This window comes from Thalassophryne amazonica, chromosome 15 (genome assembly GCF_902500255.1).
Source record: "Thalassophryne amazonica chromosome 15, fThaAma1.1, whole genome shotgun sequence".
Lineage (NCBI taxonomy): Eukaryota > Metazoa > Chordata > Actinopteri > Batrachoidiformes > Batrachoididae > Thalassophryne > Thalassophryne amazonica.
In genome coordinates, this window is record NC_047117.1 from 5693859 (window position 1) to 5719772 (window position 25914).

Here is a 25914-nt window from a genome sequence, read left to right on the forward strand (position 1 = left end):
AATGAGGGAGATGGTCAAATAAGGTACACAGTGAATGTGGTCCGTAAGAGAGAGCATTTCTGCACAAAAGCTAAGTCAGAGAAATGAAGTTACTTGTTTAACAACAGTTACCCTCTAAAACTCCAATACTGCCACAAAACCACCAAAGCAGACGTCTTCCTTCTCTCTGTCTCTCTCATCGAGGGTTCCCTGGTGTTGGGGTCCACGGGACGTATTCAGTCTGCACTCTTTTTTTAACCCACTGTGGCATTAGACAAATTTTCTGAAAATGAATAAATTACTGTCAAGCAGATTAAACAGAGGTGTAGTTATTATTTAGAATTTTTTATACAAGAGACATGATGTTAAATTTTCTGAAAATGATAATACTTTTAAAGCTACAGTATTTAATGCCATCTGGTGGTGAGGATATAGATTGCATTACGCTCTCTCCAGTCAAAATTTGGTTTCCCTTCATGTTTTCGTTTCTTTGAAGGGGATTCATGCCCCTTTGCTTTCTGAAGCCATAAACAGAATGTATGTATAATCCTCCATTTCATAACCATGAGTGTTCTTAAACTTGTTAGTGTTGTGTGGGCCGCCAGAAGAGGAGGTACTGCTGGCCCACCACCAGAGGGCGCCCTGTCTGAAGTGCGGGCTTCAGGCACTGGAGGGCGCTGCCACCTTCCAAGAGCGGCCGGGTTGACAGCTGTCACTCATCGGCTATGACAGCTGTCACCAATCATCTGCGCCTCACCCCCCATCTGTTGGACAGCCAATGGGAGAGCAGGGTGCACAGGCGTCTGCAGGAGGCGTGATTGGTGAGTTGCAGCACATCCTCACCGCCTTTACGGCTCGGTTGGATCAGATGACCGAGCAAAACATCCTCCTGAACGGCAGGGTGGAGGCTCTCTCCGCACAGGTGGCAGCGAGCGCTCACGGCGCTGCTGCAGCTCCTCCTCCTGCCGACCCTGTGCAGGATATAAATGTTCCACTGGTCGTTCAACAACCCCTCCCACCATCCCCTGAAGCATACATAAGCCCCCCAGAGCCGTACGAAGGTTGTGTGGGGACGTGCGCGGACTTTCTTATGCAGTGTTCGCTCGTCTTTGCACAACGTCCCGTCATGTACGCGTCTGATGCTAGTAAAGTAGCTTATGTGATTAATCTGCTTCGAGGAGAGGCACGCGCTTGGGCTATGGCGCTTTGGGAGCAAAATTCACGGCTCCTTCATACGTACACTGGGTTTGTGAGGGAGTTTAAGACCGTGTTTGATCACCCTGACAGGGGAGAGACCGCTTCAACTGTGCTGCTGTCAATGAGACAGGGACGCAGGAGCGCAGCCGCTTATGCAGTCGACTTCCGCATTGCGGCTGCGAGGTCCGGCTGGAATAACGCTGCGCTCCACGACGCCTTCATAAACGGACTGTCGTCGGTCCTGAAGGAGCACCTGGTGGCCAAAGACGAACCGCGGGAATTAGATGGGCTTATCGACCTCGTTATACGGTTAGACAATCGGTTGGAGGAACGCCGTCGGGAACGAGACGAGGGGTGTGGCCGGGTACGCGCTGTCCCTCTTCCTTCCGGGTCCGAAAAAGGTCCGCCCTTTCCACGCTCCATGGCCTCTACGCCCCGTGTGGCTACAGCTCCCCCTGCTGATGAAGCTATGGACACGAGCAGGGCCACATTCAGACCACCGAATAGACAGAGGAGGCTTCCCCGCGGGGCGTGTTTTGTTTGCGGCTCAATTGAGCATCAATTGGGAGACTGCCCCGAATGGTTAAACACCAACGCCCACCCCTAGAAACTGGGCTTAGGGTGGGACAAGAAATTCACGTGGGACATACACATATTTCCACACGACTCCCAGTTACAATCCTTAGTGGGGATTTAACCCTTCAGGCCCCAGCACTGGTAGACACAGGGTCAGAAGGGAATCTGCTAGACAGCAGATGGGCCAGGGAGGTAGGGCTCCCTCTGGTGGCGCTTCCTTCACCATTGCAGGTGCGAGCACTAGATGGCACCCTACTCCCTTTAATCACACACAGGACACTACCAGTAACTCGGGTGGTGTCAGGGAATCATCGGGAGGAGATAGAGTTTTTTGTGACTCCCTCTACCTCCCGTGTGATTCTGGGGTTCCCATGGATGTTAAAATACAATCCCCAGATTGATTGGCCATCCGGGGTGGTGGTTCAGTGGAGCGAGACCTGCCATCGGGTGTGCTTAGGATCCTCGGTCCCTCCTGGTTCCCAGGCTAAGGAGCAGGTCAAAGTCCCTCCCAATCTGTCGGCGGTGCCGGTTGAGTACCACGATCTTGCTGACGTTTTTAGCAAGGATCTGGCACTCACCCTTCCCCCGCACCGTCCGTACGATTGTGCCATCCATTTGATTCCAGGCGTGGAGTTCCCGTCCAGCAGGCTGTACAACCTCTCACGACCTGAGCGCGAATCGATGGAGACCTACATCCGGGACTCCTTAGCTGCCGGGCTGATCCAGAACTCCACCTCCCCGATGGGAGCAGGTTTCTTTTTTGTGGGCAAGAAAGATGCCGGACTTCGTCCATGCATTGATTATCGGGGGCTGAACGAGATCACGGTTCGCAACCGATACCCGTTACCTTTGTTAGATTCGGTGTTCACCCCCCTGCATGGAGCCAAAATATTCACAAAGCTGGATCTTAGGAACGCATATCACCTAGTTTGGGTCCGGAAGGGAGACGAGTGGAAGACGGCATTCAACACCCCATTAGGTCATTTTGAGTACATGCCGTTCAGCCTCACTAACGCCCCCGCGACGTTCCAAGCTTTGGTAAACGACATCTTGCGGGACTTCCTGCACCGATTCGTCTTCGTATATCTGGACGATATACTCATTTTTTCTCTGGACCCTGAGACTCATGTACGGCATGTACGTCAGGTCCTGCAGCGGTTGTTGGAGAACCGGCTGTTTGTGAAGGACGAGAAGTGTGAGTTTCACCGCACCTCTTTGTCCTTCCTGGGGTTTATCATCTCCTCCAACTCCGTCGCCCAGGATCCGGCCAAGGTCGCGGCAGTGAGAGACTGGCCCCAACCTACGAGCCGTAGGAAGCTGCAACAGTTCCTCGGCTTCGCAAATTTTTACAGGAGGTTCATCAAGGGGTATAGTCAGGTAGTTAGCCCCCTGACAGCCCTGACCTCACCAAAGGTTCCCTTCACCTGGTCGGATCGGTGCGATGCCGCGTTCAGGGAGTTGAAACAGCGCTTCTCGACTGCACCCGTCTTGGTGCAGCCCGATCCCAGTCGCCAGTTTGTGGTTGAAGTGGACGCCTCTGACTCAGGGATAGGAGCCGTGCTATCCCAGAGCGGAGAGACCGATAAGGTCCTTCACCCGTGTGCCTATTTCTCCCGCAGGTTGACCCCAGCAAAACGTAACTATGACGTGGGCAATCGAGAACTCCTAGCGGTGAAAGAGGCTCTTGAGGAGTGGAGACATCTGCTGGAGGGAGCGTCAGTGCCATTCACGGTTTTTACTGACCACCGGAACCTGGAGTATATCAGGACCGCCAGGCGACTGAACCCCAGGCAAGCCCGCTGGTCACTGTTCTTCGGCCATTTTGACTTCCGGATCACCTACCGCCCCGGGACCAAGAACCAGAGGTCGGATGCCTTGTCCCGGGTGCATGAAAATGAAGTCAAAACCGAGCTGTCGGATCCACCGGAACCCATCATACCGGAGTCCGCTATCGTGGCCACCCTTACCTGGGACGTGGAGAAGACCGTCTGGGAGGCCCTGGCACGGAGCCCGGACCCCGGAACAGGGCCTAAGAACAGACTGTACGTCCCACCAGAGGCCAGGGCTGCCGTCCTGGACTTCTGTCACAGGTCCAAGCTCTCCTGCCATCCAGGGGTGCGTAGGACCGTGGCAGTGGTCCGGCAGCGCTTCTGGTGGGCGTCCTTGGAGGCTGACGTCCGGGCATACATCCAGGCCTGCACCACCTGCGCCAGGGGCAAGGCGGACCACCAAAAGGCACAGGGATTCCTTCAGCCGCTTCCTGTCCCTCATCGCCCCTGGTCCCACATTGGTCTGGATTTCATCACGGACCTCCCGCCGTTCCGGGGGCACACCACCATCCTCACGATAGTGGACCGGTTCTCCAAGGCGGCCCACTTCGTGGCCCTCCCGAAGCTCCCGTCGGCCCAGGAGACAGCGGATCTCCTGGTCCACCATGTCGTACGTCTGCATGGGATACCAACAGACATCGTCTCAGATCATGGTCCCCAGTTTTCCTCGCAGGTTTGGAGAAGTTTCTGCCGGGAGCTGGGGGCCACCGTGAGCCTCTCGTCTGGGTATCACCCACAGACCAACGGACAGGCTGAACGGGCTAATCAAGAGCTGGAGCAGGCCCTGTGCTGTACCACATCCGCACACCCGACGGCTTGGAGTGAACACCTGGCCTGGATCGAGTATGCGCATAACAGCCAAGTGTCCTCTGCCACCGGCCTCTCCCCGTTCGAGGTGTGTCTGGGGTACCAGCCCCCTTTGTTTCCTGTGGTGGAGGGAGAAGTCAGTGTGCCCTCGGTCCAGGCCCACCTGCGGAGATGCCGTCGGGTGTGGCGCACCGCCCGTTCGGCCTTGTTGAGGGCCCGGACGAGGGCAAAGACCCATGCAGACCGTCGACGGTCCCCGGCCCCCGCATATCGGCCCAGGCAGGAGGTGTGGCTATCTACAAGGGACATCCCCCTCCAGGTCGATTCCCCCAAACTTAAGGACCAGTACATAGGGCCCTACAAGATCCTCAAGGTCCTCAGTCCCGCCGCAGTGAGGCTCCAGCTCCCGGCCTCACTGCGGATCCATCCGGTATTCCATGTGTCGAGACTGAAACCACATCACACCTCACCCTTCTGTACACCCGGTCCGGCGCCGCCTCCTGCCCGTATCATCGACGGGGAGCCGGCTTGGACAGTGCGCCGGCTCCTGGACGTCCGTTGAATGGGCCGGGGTTTCCAGTATTTGGTGGACTGGGAGGGGTATGGACCTGAAGAACACTCCTGGGTGAAGAGGAGCTTCATCCTGGACCCGGCCCTCCTGGCCGATTTTTACCGTCGCCACCCGGACAAGCCTGGTTGGGCGCCAGGAGGCGCCCGTTGAGGGGGGGGGGGGTCCTGTTGTGTGGGCCGCCAGAAGAGGTACTGCTGGCCCACCACCAGAGGGCGCCCTGTCTGAAGTGCGGGCTTCAGGCACTGGAGGGCGCTGCCACCTTCCAAGAGCAGCCGGGTTGACAGCTGTCACTCATCGGCTATGACAGCTGTCACCAATCATCTGCGCCTCACCCCGCATAAAAGCAGGACGACACCTCCACCACGTCGCCGAGATATTGTTCTTCCAAGGAGGTAACACTCTCAGCCTGAGAATTCCTAAACGTTGTTTGTGGAAATCGTGTGGTTCCGGTTCTTCTCCAGACGGACGTCTCCTATCGTCGAGCCTGCCCACACGACACCTTTATTAATTGACCTTGTATTCATTCTATAATCTGCTGTGTGTAGTTGTGGCATTCACAACAGTAAAGTGTTCAAATTTAACTTCTCCTATTGTCTGTTCATTTGCGCCCCCTGTTGTGGGTCCGTGTCACTACACTTTCACAACAGTTAGCCTGCAATAGCACACAGCGTGTACAGAGAATCAACCACGGAGTCCTCTTCTTTTGGTTTCAGTCTTCTGGCCACTCTGCAAAATGTGAAAGCCAGAGTAAGCGTGCCTTTTTTGTGTTACTGTATCAACATGGTGGCCTCTGTGATGTGGCCCAGTACCATGTAGATAGGAAGGGGGTCATGTTGTGTCCCACTGCATGATGGAAGCCGATAATTCCAGACTTGTATATTTGACATCTGATCTAAATGCGTTCCAGTGCATCGTTTTAGGAAAAAATTGTTGGACACAATGTTTGTGTGACTGGAGACATCATGCCCCGTTTATTGATATTTTCATCAGCCATCTTGGGAAGGGGGATTGTCATGAGTTTTTGATCCGCTGCCGTATTGACACCAACACAAAGACCCACAACTCAAGTAAATACCTGTCACACACATTTATTGCATAAACCTGTCATCAAATACTACACACAAGTAGAAATTATTGACTAGATAAATCTGTTTACCTCTCACTCTGTGCACCACCATATTACTGTGGCGTCTCCTCAGTGAAGACGGTCTGCACAGATCTTGCCCAAGTTTCTGATTTCAGTGGTTGTTCCCTTGCACTTTTCTGAGTTGTAGCAAGTTTTTTTTTTTCCTTCAGAGTTCTGAGCATAGCAGAGTGCAACATCATTCTCAGATCATTGAAAACACATTGATTTGTTGTTGCAGGTAATTATACTGTAATGAACAGTTGGTTATGCGTGTTGCTTTTGTATTTCTGTTCATAAACGCCCTTAAATCTTACAAACTGAAGCTTTAATTATAATGTAATTGGATGTATGCAATTCACACAATGTTAGCATTTAATTTTGTCCTGTGTCTCTTCATCCAGGTTATTTTGAAGTAATTAGTAAATTGATTCATTTTTAAATAATGATTGAAATATGTATTTCTTTAAATTTATCATTAATTATAATTAATATATTTAATTAAAAAAACATTAGTTTGATTTAAATTTGGTAATATAAAGCGAGTTATTTAATCATGTCGGTAAAGCTCTTCTTGAATTTTGAAAATAAATAAATAAATAAATGAATAAATAAATGAGTGATCCCCCCACTCCCCTTTAATGTGACAATCAATTTCTTTACATCAAAAAAACCTTCCTGTAAATCAGCAGTGGCACTCAGTTGAGTTAATTGCAGTTATTTAATGTGCTTTGTGTAAAGTTATTTAGAAGCTGCTCAATCTAAATCAAAAGTGACTTTTGAGTCTGAATTCCTGCAGCACATTTCTAATACGTCAACTGGAAATGTGTTTAGTGGCGAACGTGAAGCTAATTAATCGTGTGTGTTTTCCATATAACTTGTAACATGATCTAAGTGAGTGTGCACCCACACACTATCAGACTAATAGATTATATTTAACAAAATGAAGCGTTTTAATCTTACTGACCTTCATTAGCAGATGGTCACTGTCACTCCTACACAACTGACATCGTGCAACTGTGATTTAAAAAGTAAAACACAACTGTTAATGAATTATTTTTTGAATAAATTCTCTGAGACCTCCACTGATAGTGATCTGAAATCGGATTTGTGTCTTTCTTTCTTTGAGGCAAATAAGCCTGTAATTGAATGGCACAGTTTTAAAGTTGATATGCACAACACTGGAACACGTGCTTGAGGTCGATGAGGGCATATCCAGGCACTGCTGCTATTTTTGTTCATGTGCTGCGAATATTGCAGAGGAAAATGCAAATATCTCACATTATTGCCTCATTTATTGGTTTACTTACATGACTCGATCAACAGTTTTTCTCCAGATGCAGCTGAGACATTAAATATATTTCTTTCCTCAGGTTTGCAGCTACATTCAGCATTTTTTCTGAGTAGCTAGACCTGTTGAAGGTCTTAGTTCTTGGGACATTTTGGTGTTGGTGGGTGTGCATGAAGGAGAATATACTGTACAAACATGTCATATATTTCTAAAGAGAGCAATCAACTGCCCAGCGCCCCCACCTGGCCTGGGGCCCCCAGAGAACGACTGGTTATGAATTTTATGCAGCGACAAACTGTGTAAAGTCCGGTGGAGCTCATCTCGACCGGTCCTAGTTCATTTCAAAAGGACAAAATATAAAACTTCAGCAATCATGAGCAGAGTTATCTGTCAGGAAGCCAGAAAAGAAAGAAGAGAAAGGAAAAGTAAGAAAAGACAAAACAGGACAGTGGTAAGTGATCATTTACGTTGGATAAATTTGGTCAGTGTGCCAACAACATATAGTGTTTGTGTTAGCTACATGCCTGGCTGTGTTATGTTAACAGTGTTGCACCTTCATAAATGATTAATGTTCACTCGTGAACTGAGTTTCGCAAAAAGTAAGACAACACTCGGACAACTTCCTTGATCTCACATCGCCCTCTGCTGGACTGTTATGAGCATAACACTCAAAGGCTCATATGTAGACATACAAACATAATATCTACCTGTTGACATTTAAATATTTGTTTTGTTAATAACTTATTTTTAATAACATTTTAAAAGTATGTTTGATTTAGTTACTGTGCACATTTTTTGAATATTTTGGATTTTATAGTTACTAGTTGGAATGGCCCTTGGTAAATGGACTGCATTTATATAGCACTTTTATGGTCAAAATGCTTTACAGTGATGCCTCACATTCTCTCATTCACACACACAAACATGCCGTGCAAGGCGATCACTACACACCTGGAGCAACTTGAGGTTTCAGCATCTTGGCCAAGAGCCCTGAATGATTTTATTATTATTATTTTTTTTTTTTTTCTGGTTAGCTCAAGATTTGAACCAAGGATCCTCTGGTCAGAAGCTCACCACTTTACACGTTTGACCATCACCTCCACCAAAAAAATTAGGTGGCAAAAAAAAAACGTGACGGTAGCTCTGCTGGATATTCAGAGTACCTGTGTAGACCTGAGACAAACATCCAGAAACACGTGAACCAGTCATAGCACTTTTTCTGAAGATAAAAAGTTCTTGAATGCATCACGACCTGGTACGAGCGCTGTGGTTTTAGTCCCACTCTGCTCGTGGTGCGAACACAGTGTGAATCTTGTGAATCTGCCATTAGTGATTATTTCAGCAGACGTGGCGTGTGTTGCAAAATGTGCTAATTGTTAAACTTGCATAATTAATAATAATTGCATAATTGCATAAACACGGCGGTGGTGTAAAATGCACTGTGATCGTTCTGTCACACTAACTGCAAAGACGGCGACACATTTCACTTTTCAAATTACAGTCAAACAAGTTTAAAGTGCCGTTAGTCTCACTGGAAGACACACCGGTGTCTTAATTCAAAATAACATGGCATATGTGTGAACACACAGTTGAATCCATAACTATTTGGACAAATTTATCGTTACTGGAACAGTTTGGGCTTTTGCCTTCAGGCCGTCGTTTTAGGGCTCCTGTGAGGAGGACTAAAAGATTTCAGGTGTGCAGTTTTATTATTTAATGGCAATTAGCCCTTAGGTGCTCTTGTTTGTTTGTTTGTTTGTTTTTTGCACAACTATTGCTTATTTGCACATCCACACATTGCACTTTTTGCAATACTTTGTAGTGTTTTTGCAGTTTTGGCATGAACTTTGGACTGAACATTTGATAGTGATTTTGTATATGTGTGTGGTGCTTTTTTATATTGTAGTGTTTTTATTATGTCTGACTTTAGACTTTTAATTGGGTCTTATTCTCACTGTTAATATTGTCATTGTGTACCTTGTCTTTGTGTGCTCCTGCTGCAACACTAATTTCCCTTCACGGGACAATAAAGAAATTCTGATTCTGATTCTGATTCTGTTGTATGTTGCTGTTACAAACAGTAAATATGGGCTGAATGTGCAGAAATTCAAACCATTCAATCCATTTTTTTTTTTTTTACATGTGAATTAAATTAAACCAACCATTTTAAGTTCTACCAGAAAGACTCAGAAGACAAGTTAAAGCTGATATTTTTAATACATCAAGATAATGTACGGAATGTTATCGTCTTTGGTGTAACTGATTTGGCCCAGGTCATCATGGCAGAGAGTAGAGTTGAAATGATCACAAATCCTGCTGATGGAAAAGGCAGGGGCGGAGCCTACTACCAGGCAGCAGACAGGGACTAACTAGGGGTGGAGGAGGGGACGTCTTGTAAGTGATCTGTAACCAGTGAGATGAGAGAGAAAACATTGATATTTTAAGGACTTAGAGTGGTTCCTATTGGCTGAGACCTGATGAGTAATGGGGAACACCTGCTTAATTTAGAGGTTAACGGTGATGCTAATTAACTGATTCTGAGTAAATACTTAAAGATCTGAGTCTTCTGGTAGACATTACGCTCTGTTAATGAAGTGTTAATGACTTGAGCTGTATCACAAAGTCCAAAAGGGGGGAATCAGATTTTACAAAACACTTCACCGGAACATGGATGTTCTCTAACGTGACCTCTGTGTGTGTCATCAGGTCCGGTGGATTCTTCCGTTCAGGCCAAGTGCAGCCCGTGTTTGTCGTCTCCGTGCCTCAACCAGGGCATGTGCCAAGTCCATCACACACAGCAGTACACCTGTACCTGCAAGTCTGGATTCACGGTACACACCTGTCGCACATCAGAGTCCACTTACACTAATTACCGACCCCAGGACCTTAAAAGGAGAAATTTATATTTTATGTTTTTGAATTTATAATGGCACCCCTACTAATTATTTGACTTTGTGTGTAGATAGAGGTTTTCATTTGTTCGTGATGCTAAGAGCTAAAGTGCAACAGTTTCAGTCTCTGTCGTTCCTTTTAGCTTCCTAGTGTTCTGTTCCTTAGTGATGAGTGATATTCACAATGCACATGTTTCAACAAGGAAAATGCACTTGCTAGCTAGCTAACTTTTTCGCTATAGCTGTGGCATGCTAAGTAACAGTAGCTTTTGTAGAGCTCAAAACGGCATAAAAACCTGTCAACAAATGTCAACGTCATTGGATGAGCCGTGCTACTGGTTGGGTTTAATCTCTTGCAGGAAACACTTTGTCCAGTGAGTTTTTTCTCACTATCTCTAAAGTCTGAAGTGTAACGCTGTGAAATAAGTGATCACACATGACGTCTCGCTCATGTTGCATCTGTAGCAGCCTTTCTCAAACAGTGAGCAACCCCTAGTAGGCCGTAGCTATATAGGTAAAATATCATATGTTAGATAAATATTATATTCTGTCTGAAGACTATGTCTCAGATGGTTAACAAATGAGAATTAGACAGCAGCATATGTGTATTATTTATATTAAAATCATTTTAAAGGTAAATTATTATTGTTGGATATTTGGGGAGTTAGGTGGTCCAAGAGTTTTGTTTTAATTGATTAAATGGTTCTTAGTCTGAAAGAGTTACAGAAACACTGAGCTATAGAGATGAATATCTCTATGGTTGCACCTGAGACACCAGTGATGTCACCCACAATGCAAGTGTGCAAAATAAATCACCAGTTTTTGCTCCCATGGTGGAGCTCATGAAGCAAAAAGACGACAACAACAAAACAACAACAACAAAAATCTCCCACCATGCACCATTAATACATGTCCCACATTATAGGTAAATACAAACTATTAAATGATCACTATTCAAAAATCTGACCCAGTGGACCTTCGTTAATCTCCCTGTGCACACAATCTTCAAGCCCACATCTGTATGTCAAAATCCTGTCGCAGTCGATCTGATAATGGATTTTTTTTAAAGGGTAAAAACTGTGAAACTCCAGCTGACGCGTGTGTCAGTAATCCGTGCACTAACAGTGGCACCTGCATCAGCGATGAACAGACTCGAAGCTTCAGGTACACACACACACACACACACACACAAGGCCCAAAGGACTGTTCTGGGGTTGATCTTCATCCTCATAGTATGTTTGGTAGAAATTGGCCAATGGACCTTGGGGGAGGGGGGGGGGGTGGTTGTAGTAGGGGAGCAAACAAACTGTCATATGACTCTGAATCCTTCCACTTGGATGTTATGACTAATTAAGGAATGATAAGCCAATTATTAATTAAAACAGGTGTGTCAGTCTGTATTTTAAGTGAGCTGACGAAGCACAATAACAGGAAGCCCTGTGGCCTGCTGACTTATTTTTTTAACCTTTGGAGCAATGAACATGTTGTTTTTGTTCAACCAACAATCATTAAAATAAATTTTACAGTCATTTGTAACAGATGAAATAGCAAATCCTCACATTAGAAAAGAATTTTTGAACATTTTTTGCATTGTAGAGGATTTAAACACATAACTATATCAGAATTATTGGTGATAAATCTTTGACAAATGAACCAATTAATTAATAACCAGAGCAATCAGAGGTTTCTGACGTCTGCCAATCCGGATTTGGATCATCTCCAAAAATTATTGGAGTCTTCCATGGCCTAATGTCTATCTGTGGTGAAAATTTGTTGAGAATCCGTAAAGTAGTTTTGAATAAATTCTTCAAATCAAATCAAATCAATTTTATTTATATAGAGCCAAATCACAACAAACAGTTGCCCCAAGGCGCTTTATATTGTAAGGCAATGGTGTGGTGGAAATTACATTTACAAGGCCAATAGTGCCCGTAGTTAAAGAATCATCCAAATAAGACCACTGCAAAATATTTACATGGTTTAAATTTCAGAAAATGAAGAAAAAGGGATGGTTCAGGGTCACCTGATCCAGCCCTAACTATAAGCTTTAGCAAAAAGGAAAGTTTTAAGCCTAATCTTAAAAGTAGAGAGGGTGTCTGTCTCCCTGATCCGAATTGGGAGCTGGTCCCACAGGAGAGGAGCCTGAAAGCTGAAGGCTCTGCCTCCCATTCTACTCTTTCAAACCCTAGGAACTACAAGTAAGCCTGCAGTCTGAGAGCGAAGCGCTCTATTGGGGTGATATGGTACTATGAGGTCCCTAAGATAAGATGGGACCTAATTATTCAAATCCTTATAAGTAAGAAGAAGAATTTTAAATTCTATTCTAGAATTAACAGGAAGCCAATGAAGAGAGGCCAATATGGGTGAGATATGCTCTCTCCTTCTAGTCCCTGTCAGTACTCTAGCTGCAGCATTTTGAATTAACTGAAGGCTTTTCAGGGAACTTTTAGGACAACCTGATAATAATGAATTACAATAGTCCAGCCTAGAGGAAATAAATGCATGAATTAGTTTTTCAGCATCACTCTGAGACAAGACCTTTCTAATTTTAGAGATACTGCGCAAATGCAAAAAAGCAGTCCTACATATTTGTTTAATATGCGCATTGAATGACATATCCTGATCAAAAATGACTCCAAGATTTCTCACAGTATTACTAGAGGTCAGGGTAATGCCATCCAGAGTAAGGATCTGGTTAGACACCATGTTTCTAAGATTTGTGGGGCCAAGTACAATAACTTCAGTTTTATCTGAGTTTAAAAGCAGGAAATTAGAGGTCATCCATGTCTTTATGTCTGTAAGACAATCCTGCAGTTTAGCTAATTGGTGTGTGTCCTCTTGCAACTGTTTGTTGTGATTTGGCACTATATAAAAAAATTGATTGATTGATTGATTGATAAAGCTGGGTATCATCTGCGTAACAATGAAAATTTAAGCAATGCCGTCTAATAATACTGCCTAAGGGAAACATGTATAAAGTGAATAAAATTGGTCCTAGCACAGAACCTTGTGGAACTCCATAATTAACCTTAGTCTGTGAAGAAGATTCCCCATTTACATGAACAAATTGTAATCTATTAGATAAATATGATTCAAACCACCGCAGCGCAGTGCCTTTAATACCTATGGCATGCTCTAGTCTCTGTAATAACATTTTATGGTCAACAGTATCAAAAGCAGCACTGAGGTCTAACAGAACAAGCACAGAGATGAGTCCACTGTCCGAGGCCATAAGAAGATCATTTGTAACCTTCACTAATGCTGTTTCTGTACTATGATGAATTCTAAAACCTGACTGAAACTCTTCAAATAGACCATTCCTCTGCAGATGATCAGTTAGCTGTTTTACAACTACCCTTTCAAGAATTTTTGAGAGAATAGGAAGGTTGGAGATTGGCCTATAATTAGCTACGATAGCTGGGTCAAGTGATGGCTTTTTAAGTAATGGTTTAATTACTGCCACCTTAAAAGCCTGTGGTACATAGCCAACTAATAAAGATAGATTGATCATATTTAAGATCGAAGCATTAATTAATGGTAGGGCTTCCTTGAGCAGCCTGGTAGGAATGGGGTCTAATAGACATATTGATGGTTTGGAGGAAGTAACTAATGAAAATAACTCAGACAGAACAATCGGAGAGAAAGAGTCTAACCAAATACCGGCATCACTGAAAGCAGCCAAAGATAACAATACGTCTTTGGGATGGTTATGAGTAAATTTTTCTCTAATAGTTAAAATTTTATTAGCAAAGAAAGTCATGAAGTCATTACTAGTTAAAGTTAAAGGAATACTCGGCTCAATAGAGCTCTGACTCTTTGTCAGCCTGGCTACAGTGCTGAAAAGAAACCTGGGGTTGTTCTTATTTTCTTCAATTAGTGATGAGTAGTAAGATGTCCTAGCTTTACAGAGGGCTTTTTTATAGAGCAACAGACTCTTTTTCCAGGCTAAGTGAAGATCTTCTAAATTAGTGAGATGCCATTTCCTCTCCAACTTACGGGTTATCTGCTTTAAGCTGCGAGTTTGTGAGTTATACCACGGAGTCAGGCACTTCTGATTTAAAGCTCTCTTTTCAGAGGAACTACAGCATCCAAAGTTGTCTTCAATGAGGATGTAAAACTATTGACGAGATACTCTATCTCATTTACAGAGTTTAGGTAGCTACTCTGCACTGTGTTGGTATATGGCATTACAGAACATAAAGAAGGAATCATATCCTTAAACCTAGTTACAGCGCTTTCTGAAAGACTTCTAGTGTAATGAAACGTATTCCCCACTGCTGGGTAGTCCATCAGAGTAAAGGTAAATGTTATTAAGAAATGATCAGACAGAAGGGAGTTTTCAGGGAATACTGTTAAGTCTTTAATTTCCATACCATAAGTCAAAACAAGATCTAAGATATGATTAAAGTGGTGGGTGGACTCATTTACATTTTGAGCAAAGCCAATTGAGTCTAATAATAGATTAAATGCAGTGTTGAGGCTGTCATTCTCAGCATCTGTGTGGATGTTAAAATCACCCACTATAATTCTCTTATCTGAGCTAAGCACTAAGTCAGACAAAAGGTCTGAAAATTCACAGAGAAACTCACAGTAATGACCAGGTGGACGATGGATAATAACAAATAAAACTGGTTTTTGGGACTTCCAATTTGGATGGACAAGACTTAGAGTCAAGCTTTCAAATGAATTAAAGCTCTGTCTGGGTTTTTGATTAATTAATAAGCTGGAATGGAAGATTGCTGCTAATCCTCCGCCTCGGCCCGTGCTACGAGCGTTCTGGCAGTTAGTGTGACTCGGGGGTGTTGACTCATTTAAACTAACATATTCATCCTGCTGTAACCAGGTTTCTGTAAGGCAGAATAAATCAATATGTTGATCAATTATTATATCATTTACTAACAGGGACTTAGAAGAGAGGGACCTAATGTTTAATAGACCACATTTAACTGTTTTAGTCTGTGGTGCAGTTGAAGGTGCTATATTATTTTTTCTTTTTGAATTTTTATGCTTAAATAGATTTTTACTGGTTATTGGTGGTCTGGGAGCAGGCACCGTCTCTACAGGGATGGGGTAATGAGGGGATGGCAGGGGGAGAGAAGCTGCAGAGAGGTGTGTAAGACTACAACTCTGCTTCCTGGTCCCAACCCTGGATAGTCACGGTTTGGAGGATTTAAGAAAACTGGCCAGATTTCTAGAAATGAGAGCTGCTCCATCCAAAGTGGGATGGATGCCGTCTCTCCTAACAAGACCAGGTTTTCCCCAGAAGCTTTGCCAATTATCTATGAAGCCCACCTCATTTTTTTTGGACACCACTCAGACAGCCAGCAATTCAAGGAGAACATGCGGCTAAACATGTCACTCCCGGTCCGATTGGGGAGGGGCCCAGAGAAAACTACAGAGTCCGACATTGTTTTTGCAAAGTTACACACCGATTCAAGGTTAATTTTAGTGACCTCCGATTGGTGCATCCGGGTGTCATTACTGCCAACGTGAATTACAATCTTACCAAATTTACGCTTAGCCTTAGCCAGCAGTTTCAAATTTCCTTCAGTGTTGCCTGCTCTGGCCCCCGGAAGACAATTGACTATGGTTGCTGGTGTCGCTAACTTCACATTTCTCAAAACAGAGTCGCCAATAACCAGAGTTTGATCCTCGGCGGGTGTGTCGTCGAGTGGGGAAAAACGGTTAGAAATGTGAATGGGTTGGCGGTGTACACGGGGCGTCTGTTTAGGGCTACGCTTCCTCCTCACAGTCACCCAGTCGGCCTGCTTTCCCGGCTGCTCGGGATCTGCTGGAAGGGAACTAACGGCGGCTAAGCTACCTTGGTCTGCACGGACTACAGGGGCCTGGCTAGCTGTAGAATTTTCCACGGTGCGGAGCCGAGTCTCCAATTCGCCCAGCCTGGCCTCCATTACAGTACCATTACTGCTAAAGAAGGCCGAGGAATAAGTAAGCATTTCACACCCAGAGCAGAAAAGTGCGGGAGAGACAGGAGAAGCCGCCATGCTAAATCGGCTAAGAGCTAGTAGCTGCGCTAAGCTAGCAGATTCCTAAAAACACACAAAGTGAATAATGTGTAAATAATTTAGAGGTGATTCAGCAGAGGGAGTGCTTTAGTTAAGGCACGTGAAGATTACACTGTGAAACAAATCCTTATCTAGTTATCTAGATCAATCTAACTGTGCAGATTAAACAGCTAACAGATACAGCAAAACACCGCTGTGCTCCGGAACAGGAAGTGATACAATACCGCAGTGAGAGCCAACCACCAGTAGAAGCAAGCAAGAGCTCTTCGTCAGAGGACTCTTCAGAGCATATATAAAGTGAAATCTTGATCCAGAATCCGGATCTGGATCCAAATCACCTCCAAAATACAGTGGAGTCTTCCATGCTCTAATATTTATCTGTGGTGCAAATTTGGTGAGAATCTGTGAAGTAGTTTTGATGTAATACTTCAAGGTGTATATAAAGTAAAACTTGATCCAGAATCCAGATCCAGATCATCTCCAAAATTGAATGGCGTCTTCCATGGCCTAATGTGTATCTGTGGTGAAAATGTCATCAAAATCCGTTCAGTAGTTTTGACGTAATCCTGCAAACAGACAGACAGAAAAATAAATAAATGCCGATGATTTTATTCCGTCCTTGTTGGACGTAAAAAGTCAGTCATGATGTGACATCATATTTCTTCTATATTTTGCAGGTTTTCACATCAGTGTGTATTTTCTTTTATTTAATTTTGTTTGTTTGTTTTTCAGCTGTGCGTGCGCGTTTGGTTTTCACGGCACTTTCTGCGAGGTGAACGTGGACGACTGTCAGGACCACGGATGTGAGAACGGCGCCACCTGTGTGGACGGCGTGGGAAACTACACCTGTTTGTGTCCTCCGAACTACACAGGTACGACACCGGTGTCCGGGTGTAGCTCAGTCAGTGTGTCCCGCACCTACCTGTCCCACCCATAAACCCGAGTAACTAAGTCTGCGTGGTCACGTGATCCAGTGTTGTTGCCACCTGGCTCCTGATTGGCTGGAATGGCTTGGAGCAGATAATTAACCACAAGAAGAGATGAAGCGTGGACAGAGCAGAGATCCCCTGAGGACCTGAATGAGAAGAGCTGATTTTATCTTTAAGCCGGATACATAATTATTAAACCCTCTGTAAAGGAAAACGACTCCGCCTGTCTTGGCTGAACACAGTAATATGTAGTGGGACCTTTTCCAGATCAGGTTCAACTTTCTGAAAAGTACTTAAAAATCTGCTTATTAGAAAAACAGTAACTCCTGGAATGTTAAAAACAAGAGGTGTGGACCAAAACTGTCCACAGTATATCCATGTACATTTACACCAACAGTAAAAGTACATCCCCAAATCAGAAAAAGATGGGATGAAATGGAAAATTCCCCAAAAAAAGGTACAATGTTTCATATTTTTTGTGATCAACTTCATTTAATTTACTGTACATCCATTCCAAAAAATGTTCGGTGTGGTACTACGTGATAAATCTGTGTACGTAGGCAGTTCTCAAAACTGAGATACCATGCTGGAAGGAGACAAGTGAGGTAAGCCACCAAGACACTGAGACAACTCTGAAAGAGTTAGTCAAGTAGATTAAGTCAAAATATTGAATGAATTGGAAAAATGTTATTTTTGATGGGGTTCGAGTGCTCGGATCAGTGTTTCATCATCTTATTGAGAAGAACACCCAAAATCTACTAGGAACCAAATTTTGTTGATTTGTTCTACAAGTACACATTTTTTTCCACTAATCTACTGGACTATGTAGACTTCTGTGGTTTTAGTTGGAGAATTTTTTCCACAGTGCAGCTTTTGTCTGTTGCATCACCAGAGACAGGGACTAACTAGGGGTGGAGGAGGGGACGTCTTGTCAGTGATCTGTAACCAGTGAGAGGAGAGAGAAAACATTGATATTTTAAGGACTGAGAGTGGTTCCTGTTGGCTGAGACCTGATGACTAATGGGGAACACCTGCTTCGTTTAGGGGTTAAAGGTGATGCTATTTAACTAATTCTGAGTGAATACTTAAAGATCTGAGTCTTCTGGTAGACCTTACATTCTGTTAATGAAGTGTTAATGACTTGAGCTTCATGATGAAGTGGTGTAGAAGAGGACATGCGAACATGACAAACTTACACCGAGATTTGATCTGTTTTCCTGTTTTATAATTCCTCTATATGTATGTATGTATGTATGTAATGTATATGCATAATGGACTCTGCATTTCTATTTTTATTTATTTATTTTACAAATAGCTTGTTGCCCATTTTTCTGAAGGGGTTTAGGGTATTTTAGGAAAATAAAGGGTTGAATCACCTTTAAAAATAATGAAAATTACTACTAATTTAAATTATTACTAAATTGTAGTCTAATTATTATCATGACAGTACTTTCTTTGCTCATCGTATTTGCTCAAACATCCTCTTCTCCACAATGACACGGTTCTGTACAAGTCAGCATACAGCTGGTACCATTTACATTAATATTTGTTTGAAAACAGATTTGAAATATGTATTTAGCTTTTTTTCTCAAATGAAGCACACTTATGGACACACTTTTGATGTGATAATAATCCAGCTGAGTTCAGAATGAAAAAAAAATCATTTAAATTAAACATCAACATCATCAAATTCTGCGCTCATAGTTTTCTGCCGCCACATTCATCTCGTCCTCACGTTCTCAGGTCTGTTTTGTGAGGAGGAGGAAAGCGCGTGTTCTCCGAGCAGAAACCGCTGTCAGCAACAGTCCACCTGCCTCAGCACTCCTGCCGGCCCCAGGTGAGCGCACGCGCACATTCCTACCATATACACACACACACACACACGTATAAACGTCACTGTGTGTGTGTGTTCCAGGTGTTTGTGCATCCCGGGCTGGGTGGGTCCAGACTGCAGCATAGATTATAATGAATGTGCAGATCATCGCTGCCAGAACGGAGCTGAATGTTTGGACCATCTGGATGGCTACAGCTGTGTCTGCCCACAGGGATACAGGTAGTGGGAACAGTGGGAATACAGCGTACTGCATTCCACTCCTCCTAACTGTGTCTTTTCTTCAAGCCATAATGCCCACCCACTTAAGACACAAGGATAGAGGAATCAAGGGAACATTAGTTAAATGAGGCAGATCTTCCTGGTGCAGTTTGTGTCGCTGACGGTGATCTGCTCCTCCAGTGATCTGCTCCTCTGGTGTCCCATTAACTGGTTTTGTTTTGTCTTTCACCGACTTGGGATTTCCATCAGGATGCCTCCTGCTCCTCAATAAAACTTTCAGGACTTTTTGGGTCCATTGGACCCCACTGCAATTCTTTTCTCCATACTGTTAATGTTCTGTGTAGTTTAGAACATCTAGATGTAAATACCAGAAAATAACAGCCAACATTCTTAAATGATCTTCTCATATTCATCACTTTGATCTAAAACCTTCACAGTAAAACCAAATGCGCTGGCTTTGGCGTTGGTGTTTGTTCCTGACTCACGCTACATGACATTCCTCCATCACTCTTTCCTCCTCAGTGGTGAATTTTGCGAGGTGGCACTTTCTCCTCTCTCACCCTGCCAACTGGCCCAGTGTCTGAACAACGCCCCCTGTCTGGATAACGCTGGTAGTGCTGTTTGTCAGTGTCTCCCGGGCTTCGATGGCGAACGCTGCGAGAAGTTGGTCAGTGTCAACTTCGTTGACAGAGATTCTTATGTTCAGCTGACAGATGTGAAGAACTGGCCTAAGACCAACATCAGTCTGCAGGTAAGGACACGTGAGTGCACGCGTGCACACACACATGCAGAGTAACTTTTATCCTTACCAACAGCCTCGTCTTAACCCCAAAAGTAAAGATCTCCAAGTGGAGACATTATGCATTTTGGTCCCTACAAAAGAAATGTGGAGCCAATAAGTAAGTGTTTGTTCCATGAAGGATGGGCTCTGACGAAGGATGACTTCAGACAGGAGCCTTCATGGAATGTGATGTTTGCAGATGACATTGTCATCTGCAGTAAAATACAGAGCAGGTTAAAATTATCCTGGAGAGGTACAGATCTGCTCTGGAGAGATGGGGAATGAAATATAGCAGGCACAAGAGTATCTGTGTGAATGAGAGGGAGCATGGTGGAATAGTGAGGTTGCAGGAAGCAGAGGTGGTGAAGGTAGATGAGTGTTGAAAATAAGGGTCCTGTCCCACTGGGCGTGACTTTTGGAGAGCAGCTGGAAATGTGAATTAGTAACCAAACACGCGAACGAGCGACAGTGTCACAGTTGGTATCTCACTGAAGTGGACACTCGCAACTGAAGACAAATGACATGTCAGCTCTTATTATCCTGCCATTATCCATGTGAATAGACTGTGGAAATTCTCCCATGGTTCCAAATAATGGCAAAATAAAATAAAATAAATAATACAATAACAATAAATAAAAAAAAATAATTATAATAATGAAGCCTACAGCACACTCACCAACTTGCAGAATGATGTCCCTGCTGGATCTACTGTCCTATCTTCCATATCCAGCATATAATCCATGCTTATATGATCCATTTTTACTCAGGTCTGACATTCGTGCACAGCGATCGTTGACAAGCTTGAACAGCTTTTTTTCCATGATGCAGCAATGTCCAGCAGCGCTTCAGTGGTGTGCGTCCTTTGATTTGATTTGATTTATTTGGCAGTAACATTGTAAGTCCCTTTTGCTATTCCCTTGTGTTTTTTCACTCGGGGTCTCCACAGCAGGTCCGAGGTGTATCTGCACGTTGATTTGGCACAGATACATCCTCCTTCATCCTCCTGCGTTTTGGCTCTGATGGACATATGACGTTACAATTCCACAGCATGGCATTTAGCAGAAAGATTTTCCCAGTTTAAAGATACATATGTGCACTGTTGGAGCTGGATATGAGCAGAGTGTTGTATAATGAAAGCATATCATCATATGTCCTCAATGATCATGTGTCCCTCACAACGAGTACATCAAAGAACTCCCATTACACTAGCAGAGAGAGACAGAGAGAAAGACATAGAGACAGAGGGAGAGACAGAGAGAGAGAGCAGGGGAGAGACAGAGAGGGAGAGAGACAGACTGCTCCAGATAAAAAAAGATTAAAAGCGACAGTGCTGCCTCAAAAAAAAAAAAAAAAAAAAACATTAAATGCGTAAGTATAGAAGTCCTGATGTCCACTGCAATGGTCAGGCTGGCAGCAGCTCAGCCACTTCCAGAAGTGGCTGTTCCTCTCCGATCATCTCCGCTATTGTTGTGCACTTCCCCACAGCTAACACGAGAGAGAGAATCTCTCATGTGAGGAGTCGCAGTGAGTGCATTCAGAGGTTTGCAGAACACCATCGATGGCTCTGGAAGCACAGTGGTAGGAGCCCTGTTACCTCACCAACATTGAAAGATTTAAAATCTAGGCACAGCGCTGGCGATGCCCTGCAAATGAAGCAAGGGAAGAGCACCACCCAGTGAACGTTGCGCAAAATCAAGCAACTTCCCTCGCAATTGCCCTTAACAGGCTGTTGCAGCCCAGTGAGATAGAACCCAAAGTGTTTGTGTCCGTAACATCCGCGACAGCATTTCTGTGATTTGTGTGTGTGACTCAGGTTTCAACAGCAGAAGAAAATGGCATCCTGCTGTACAACGGAGACAACGAGCCAATAGCTGTGGAACTCCACCACGGTCATGTCAGGGTCACCTATGACCCTGGAAACCAGCCCGCCACCGCCATCTACAGGTGCCTACGTGTCACTATATTGTTACGTGGATGTAATTTGTCCAGTGAGACATCTTATTAGACTTAGAGAAAATTTGTTTGATGAAACATAGAAATAAGACATTTAGCAATATAAGAAAGTCTATTAGTGTTTGTGTTAAAGTCTGAAATTGTTCCTAAAATCAGCTTTTATTTTCTTTTTGCACTTAAATTGACCTTAGTTTCACATTACACATCCTCAAAGTCCCTGAAGGCTATGAATTTCCATGTACTGTCCCCTAAACAACACGTAGGCCTGAAACATCTTCTTTTTGACATATGTCACAAAGTCCATATCTGCGGTCTTGTTTGTTCTGTGAGACGTGCCCTTTGACCTCACAGGAAGCAACCATCCAGCAGTAACAGCAGCTTTATGTACCTTTAGCTTCAAAAGCTCCATAATCTTCAGAAATCCTTATTTTGTGCTTTTGAAGACTCCAGTTCCTGTAAAAAGCCTCACAAATAAATCTAAAGCAGACCTTGGAGGGTGCTGTTTGTTTGTTTGTTTGTTTGTTTGTTTGTTTGTTTGTTTGGCTCTGTGGATTGTTGTCAGAAGCAGGATTTTAAAGCTCTATGACACTTTTTCAGGTCTGTTTTGTGATTGTTTTTCAAAGAGCACAATGAACTGAAGTCTGATCATCACGTTTTGGGGCGCGTAGGCCGGTCACATGATGTCTTGAGCTCTGTTGGCGTTAAACTGGTACTTCTGTGCCACAAAATGTTCCAGGCTTAATTCCAGCTCTGAACAAACTGTGCCTATAAACTGGCAGAACTCATGCACTCACTTTTTGCTCGTCTTTACCTGCTGCGAATGCGTTCTGTCTGCCCCCTCTGACGGGCAGCCCTGAGACGGTGAACGACGGCCGTTTCCACACGGTGGAGCTGGTGACCTTTAACCGGATGGTCAACCTGTCTGTGGACGGTGGGGAGCCCACCATACTGGACAGTCTGGGACAGAGCCAGCCAGCGAAGAGGGAGGCCCCTCTGTATGTGGGAGGTGAGAGGGTGAAGCCAGCCTAGAAAGAGATTTGAATCCTCATATCGGAACCTCCTGCCAGATATGAACGTTTTACTGAACCGTGTCTTTGCAGGCATGCCGGAGGAAGTCATGCCTCCCTCTCTGGGTTTGTTCTCCCAGACTCTTAACACGTCGAGTTTCCACGGCTGCATCAGGAACCTCTACATCAACCACGAGCTGCAGGACTTCACCCGCAGCCACATGAAGCCGGGCGTGGTTCCAGGCTGCCGGGCCTGCAGCAAACTCTACTGTCTGCACGGCGTCTGCCAGCCCGACGCCTCGCAGGTGGGACACCGTCCCTCCATACGGAGAACCACCAGATTACTGTTTGCACATTTGTGAGACATGTTCTGTTTGGGGGAAGGTCCAGTCCCACCTACCTGCAGCTCCTGCAGCAGGCATCCAGTCAAAAGGCTGAAAAGAACATCTTCTCATGAAGGCTCACTTACTGTGTTCATGTGTTTGACCGACCAATAAACTTTGTCTTCCACCTGAAGAAAACATTTTTTTTCCATTATCATTCAAGTATTTTTAATCTCTCAAAAGAATGTATGAAATAATCATTGGAAACTGACTAAAAAGACATCCATCCATCCATTTTCTTCCGCTTTATCCAGAGTCGGGTCGCGGGGGCAGCAGCTCAAGCAAAGCCGCCCAGACCTCCCGATCCACACACACCTCCTCCAGCTCCTCCGGGGGAACCCCAAGGCATTCCCATGCCAAGTGGTACAGATTAGTTCTAAACTGGCTTCGGACTATTCAGTCTTTTCAAAAACATAATTTTCCTGAATTTGTAACTTGCACGTTCATCAACACAATAACATGCTGTAGTTTCAGCTTGTCTCCAAAACACATCACTGATTTTGCTCTGCGAGCTGGGGGCACGGTGGCTTAGTGGTTAGCACTGTTGCCTCACAGTGAGAAGGTCATTGGTTCAATTCCCGCCTGTGGCCTTTCTGTGTGGAGTTTGCATGTTCTCCCCTTGTTTCTGTGGGTTTCCTCCGGGTGCTCCGGTTTCCTCCCACATCCAAAGACATGCAGGTGGATCGGAATCTTTAAATTGTCCGTAGGTGTGCGAGTGGGTGTGAATGTGTTTGTTTGTCTGTTTGTGTCCCTGTGACAGACTAGCATCCTGTCCTGGATGAACCCCGCCTCATGCTCTATGACTGCTGGGATAGGCTCCAGCCCCCCATGACCCTTGACTGGACTAAGCGGTTGAAGATGTGTGTGTGAGTGTGAGTGTTTGGGCACCTTAAGTGGTACAGATTAGTTCTAAATTGGCTTCGGACTCTTCAATCTTTTCCAAAACATAATTTTTCTGAATTTCACAATAACATGCCACCTCGTCTCCAAAACACGTTAGTGATTTTTGCTCTGCATGCTGGCGGCACGGTAGATTAGTGGTTAGCACTGTTGCCTCACAGCAAGAAGGTCATGGGTTCGATTCCCACCTGTGCCGCTCCAGGTTCCGCCCACATTTAAAGACATGGAGGTTAGATGGATTGTAAACTTTATAACTGTCCAGGTCTCCCTTACAGAAGAGGTCTCGATCTCAATGGGACTAACCTGGTTAAATTAAACAATCTTCCACTGAATCTGATGCTGACAGCAGATTTTAGTTCCACTTGTACTTTGCTGATTCTGCAAATGGTCCCTGCCTGCAGAAACTCTATCAAATCTACTTGATATTGCAAATAATTTTACTCAAGTCAGTGTTGAGACAAAACTATTGATTGTCTATTTATTGAATGGAATCCTCAAGTTTTGAACTGATTTTAATTTGATCTCTCTGTGTGACATAAAGAACATATGCTAATATTTCTCAGTTTTCTCAGATTATCTTCATTTTTTTTTTTTATAGAAATGATAGAGCAGCAGCTGTGCTGCAGGTTCTGTATTTATTTTCAGTATCTAAATACGAGTGAAGACTCTTGACTTGCTGAACAGTTTTAAATTCTGTCCCAGGGGGCGCAGTGTCACTGCCAGCCGGGCTGGACCGGACAACACTGCGATCAGCCAATAACAGGAGGCTTCACGGGAGCGGATGTCGTCACCATGACGACAGAGGTCAACCCATGCCAAAATAACAAGTGAGTGCAGTTTGTTCTTGTATTTGAGGGCATTTTGTATTTTGTATGCAGGAGTTATGTTTAAATTCATTCACTTTTCAAAAGTTGCTTGTGATTATCATAATAGTGGGCGTGGCCTCTAACTGAAGGATGCTCATATTAAAACATTTTTTATTTGCAATGTCGTTTTTATTTTAATTTATTTTAGTATGAAGCCCCCTTATCTTCTAGGTGTTATGATCCTTCTTCACCACTTTGTTCAGTTCCCTCGTCCTAAATCAACCCCTCCCTCCCTCCCTCCCTGTCTGCAGGTGTGTGAAGGGCGTGTGTGTTATGCTGGACACGCAGTTGTACCGCTGCGACTGCCAGGAGGGATATCGCGGCGCACTGTGCAACCAACAGGTGGAGCCGAAGGCTCTGTGCCGTAGCGTGCAGTGTCAGCGCGGTCGGTGTGAGCGCACAGAGGGAGGAGAGCGCTGCGTGTGCGAGCCGGGGTTCACCGGAGACAGCTGTGACATCGGTGAGAAACAAACGGTGCACACCACCGCTTTGCACTCCAAATATCAAAAAATGCATTTTGATGAGGTGGTCCACTGATGACATCACACGTATCATGTGGCTCATCGCACAAACTAATAATAATAATTCTTCTAATAATTCTTAATTCTTTGTGATTCAGTGAGACATAACAGATGGTTCTGTGGTCTCCTGACATGTGATCAGTTTCCCATAGTGTTTGAGATAAACGGTCATGACCTTGACTTGTCAAACATCATGCAACCATTAGAAATGTGATATGACTTCATAGTAGT

At 44.5% G+C, this 25914-nt stretch overlaps 1 protein-coding gene and 1 long non-coding RNA gene across 2 annotated transcripts in view; one reads left to right on the forward strand and one right to left on the reverse strand.

The window, feature by feature from the left end:
* LOC117526270 (slit homolog 1 protein-like) overlaps positions 1 to 25914 on the forward strand; it is a 138832-nt gene that overhangs the window by 111702 nt on the left and 1216 nt on the right. The window contains 11 exon segments of the mRNA XM_034188325.1: positions 10080 to 10204; positions 11334 to 11428; positions 17023 to 17162; positions 18963 to 19056; positions 19135 to 19272; positions 19795 to 20023; positions 21867 to 21997; positions 22858 to 23012; positions 23107 to 23318; positions 24999 to 25123; positions 25414 to 25622. Of these exon segments, the coding sequence (XP_034044216.1) occupies positions 10080 to 10204; positions 11334 to 11428; positions 17023 to 17162; positions 18963 to 19056; positions 19135 to 19272; positions 19795 to 20023; positions 21867 to 21997; positions 22858 to 23012; positions 23107 to 23318; positions 24999 to 25123; positions 25414 to 25622 (1653 nt within the window).
* Positions 1 to 25914, reverse strand: part of LOC117526272 — a 28021-nt gene that overhangs the window by 403 nt on the left and 1704 nt on the right. The window contains exon 2 of the long non-coding RNA XR_004565247.1: positions 4290 to 4296. This is a non-coding gene — a long non-coding RNA (uncharacterized LOC117526272). The remainder of the gene's footprint in view (positions 1 to 4289; positions 4297 to 25914) is intronic.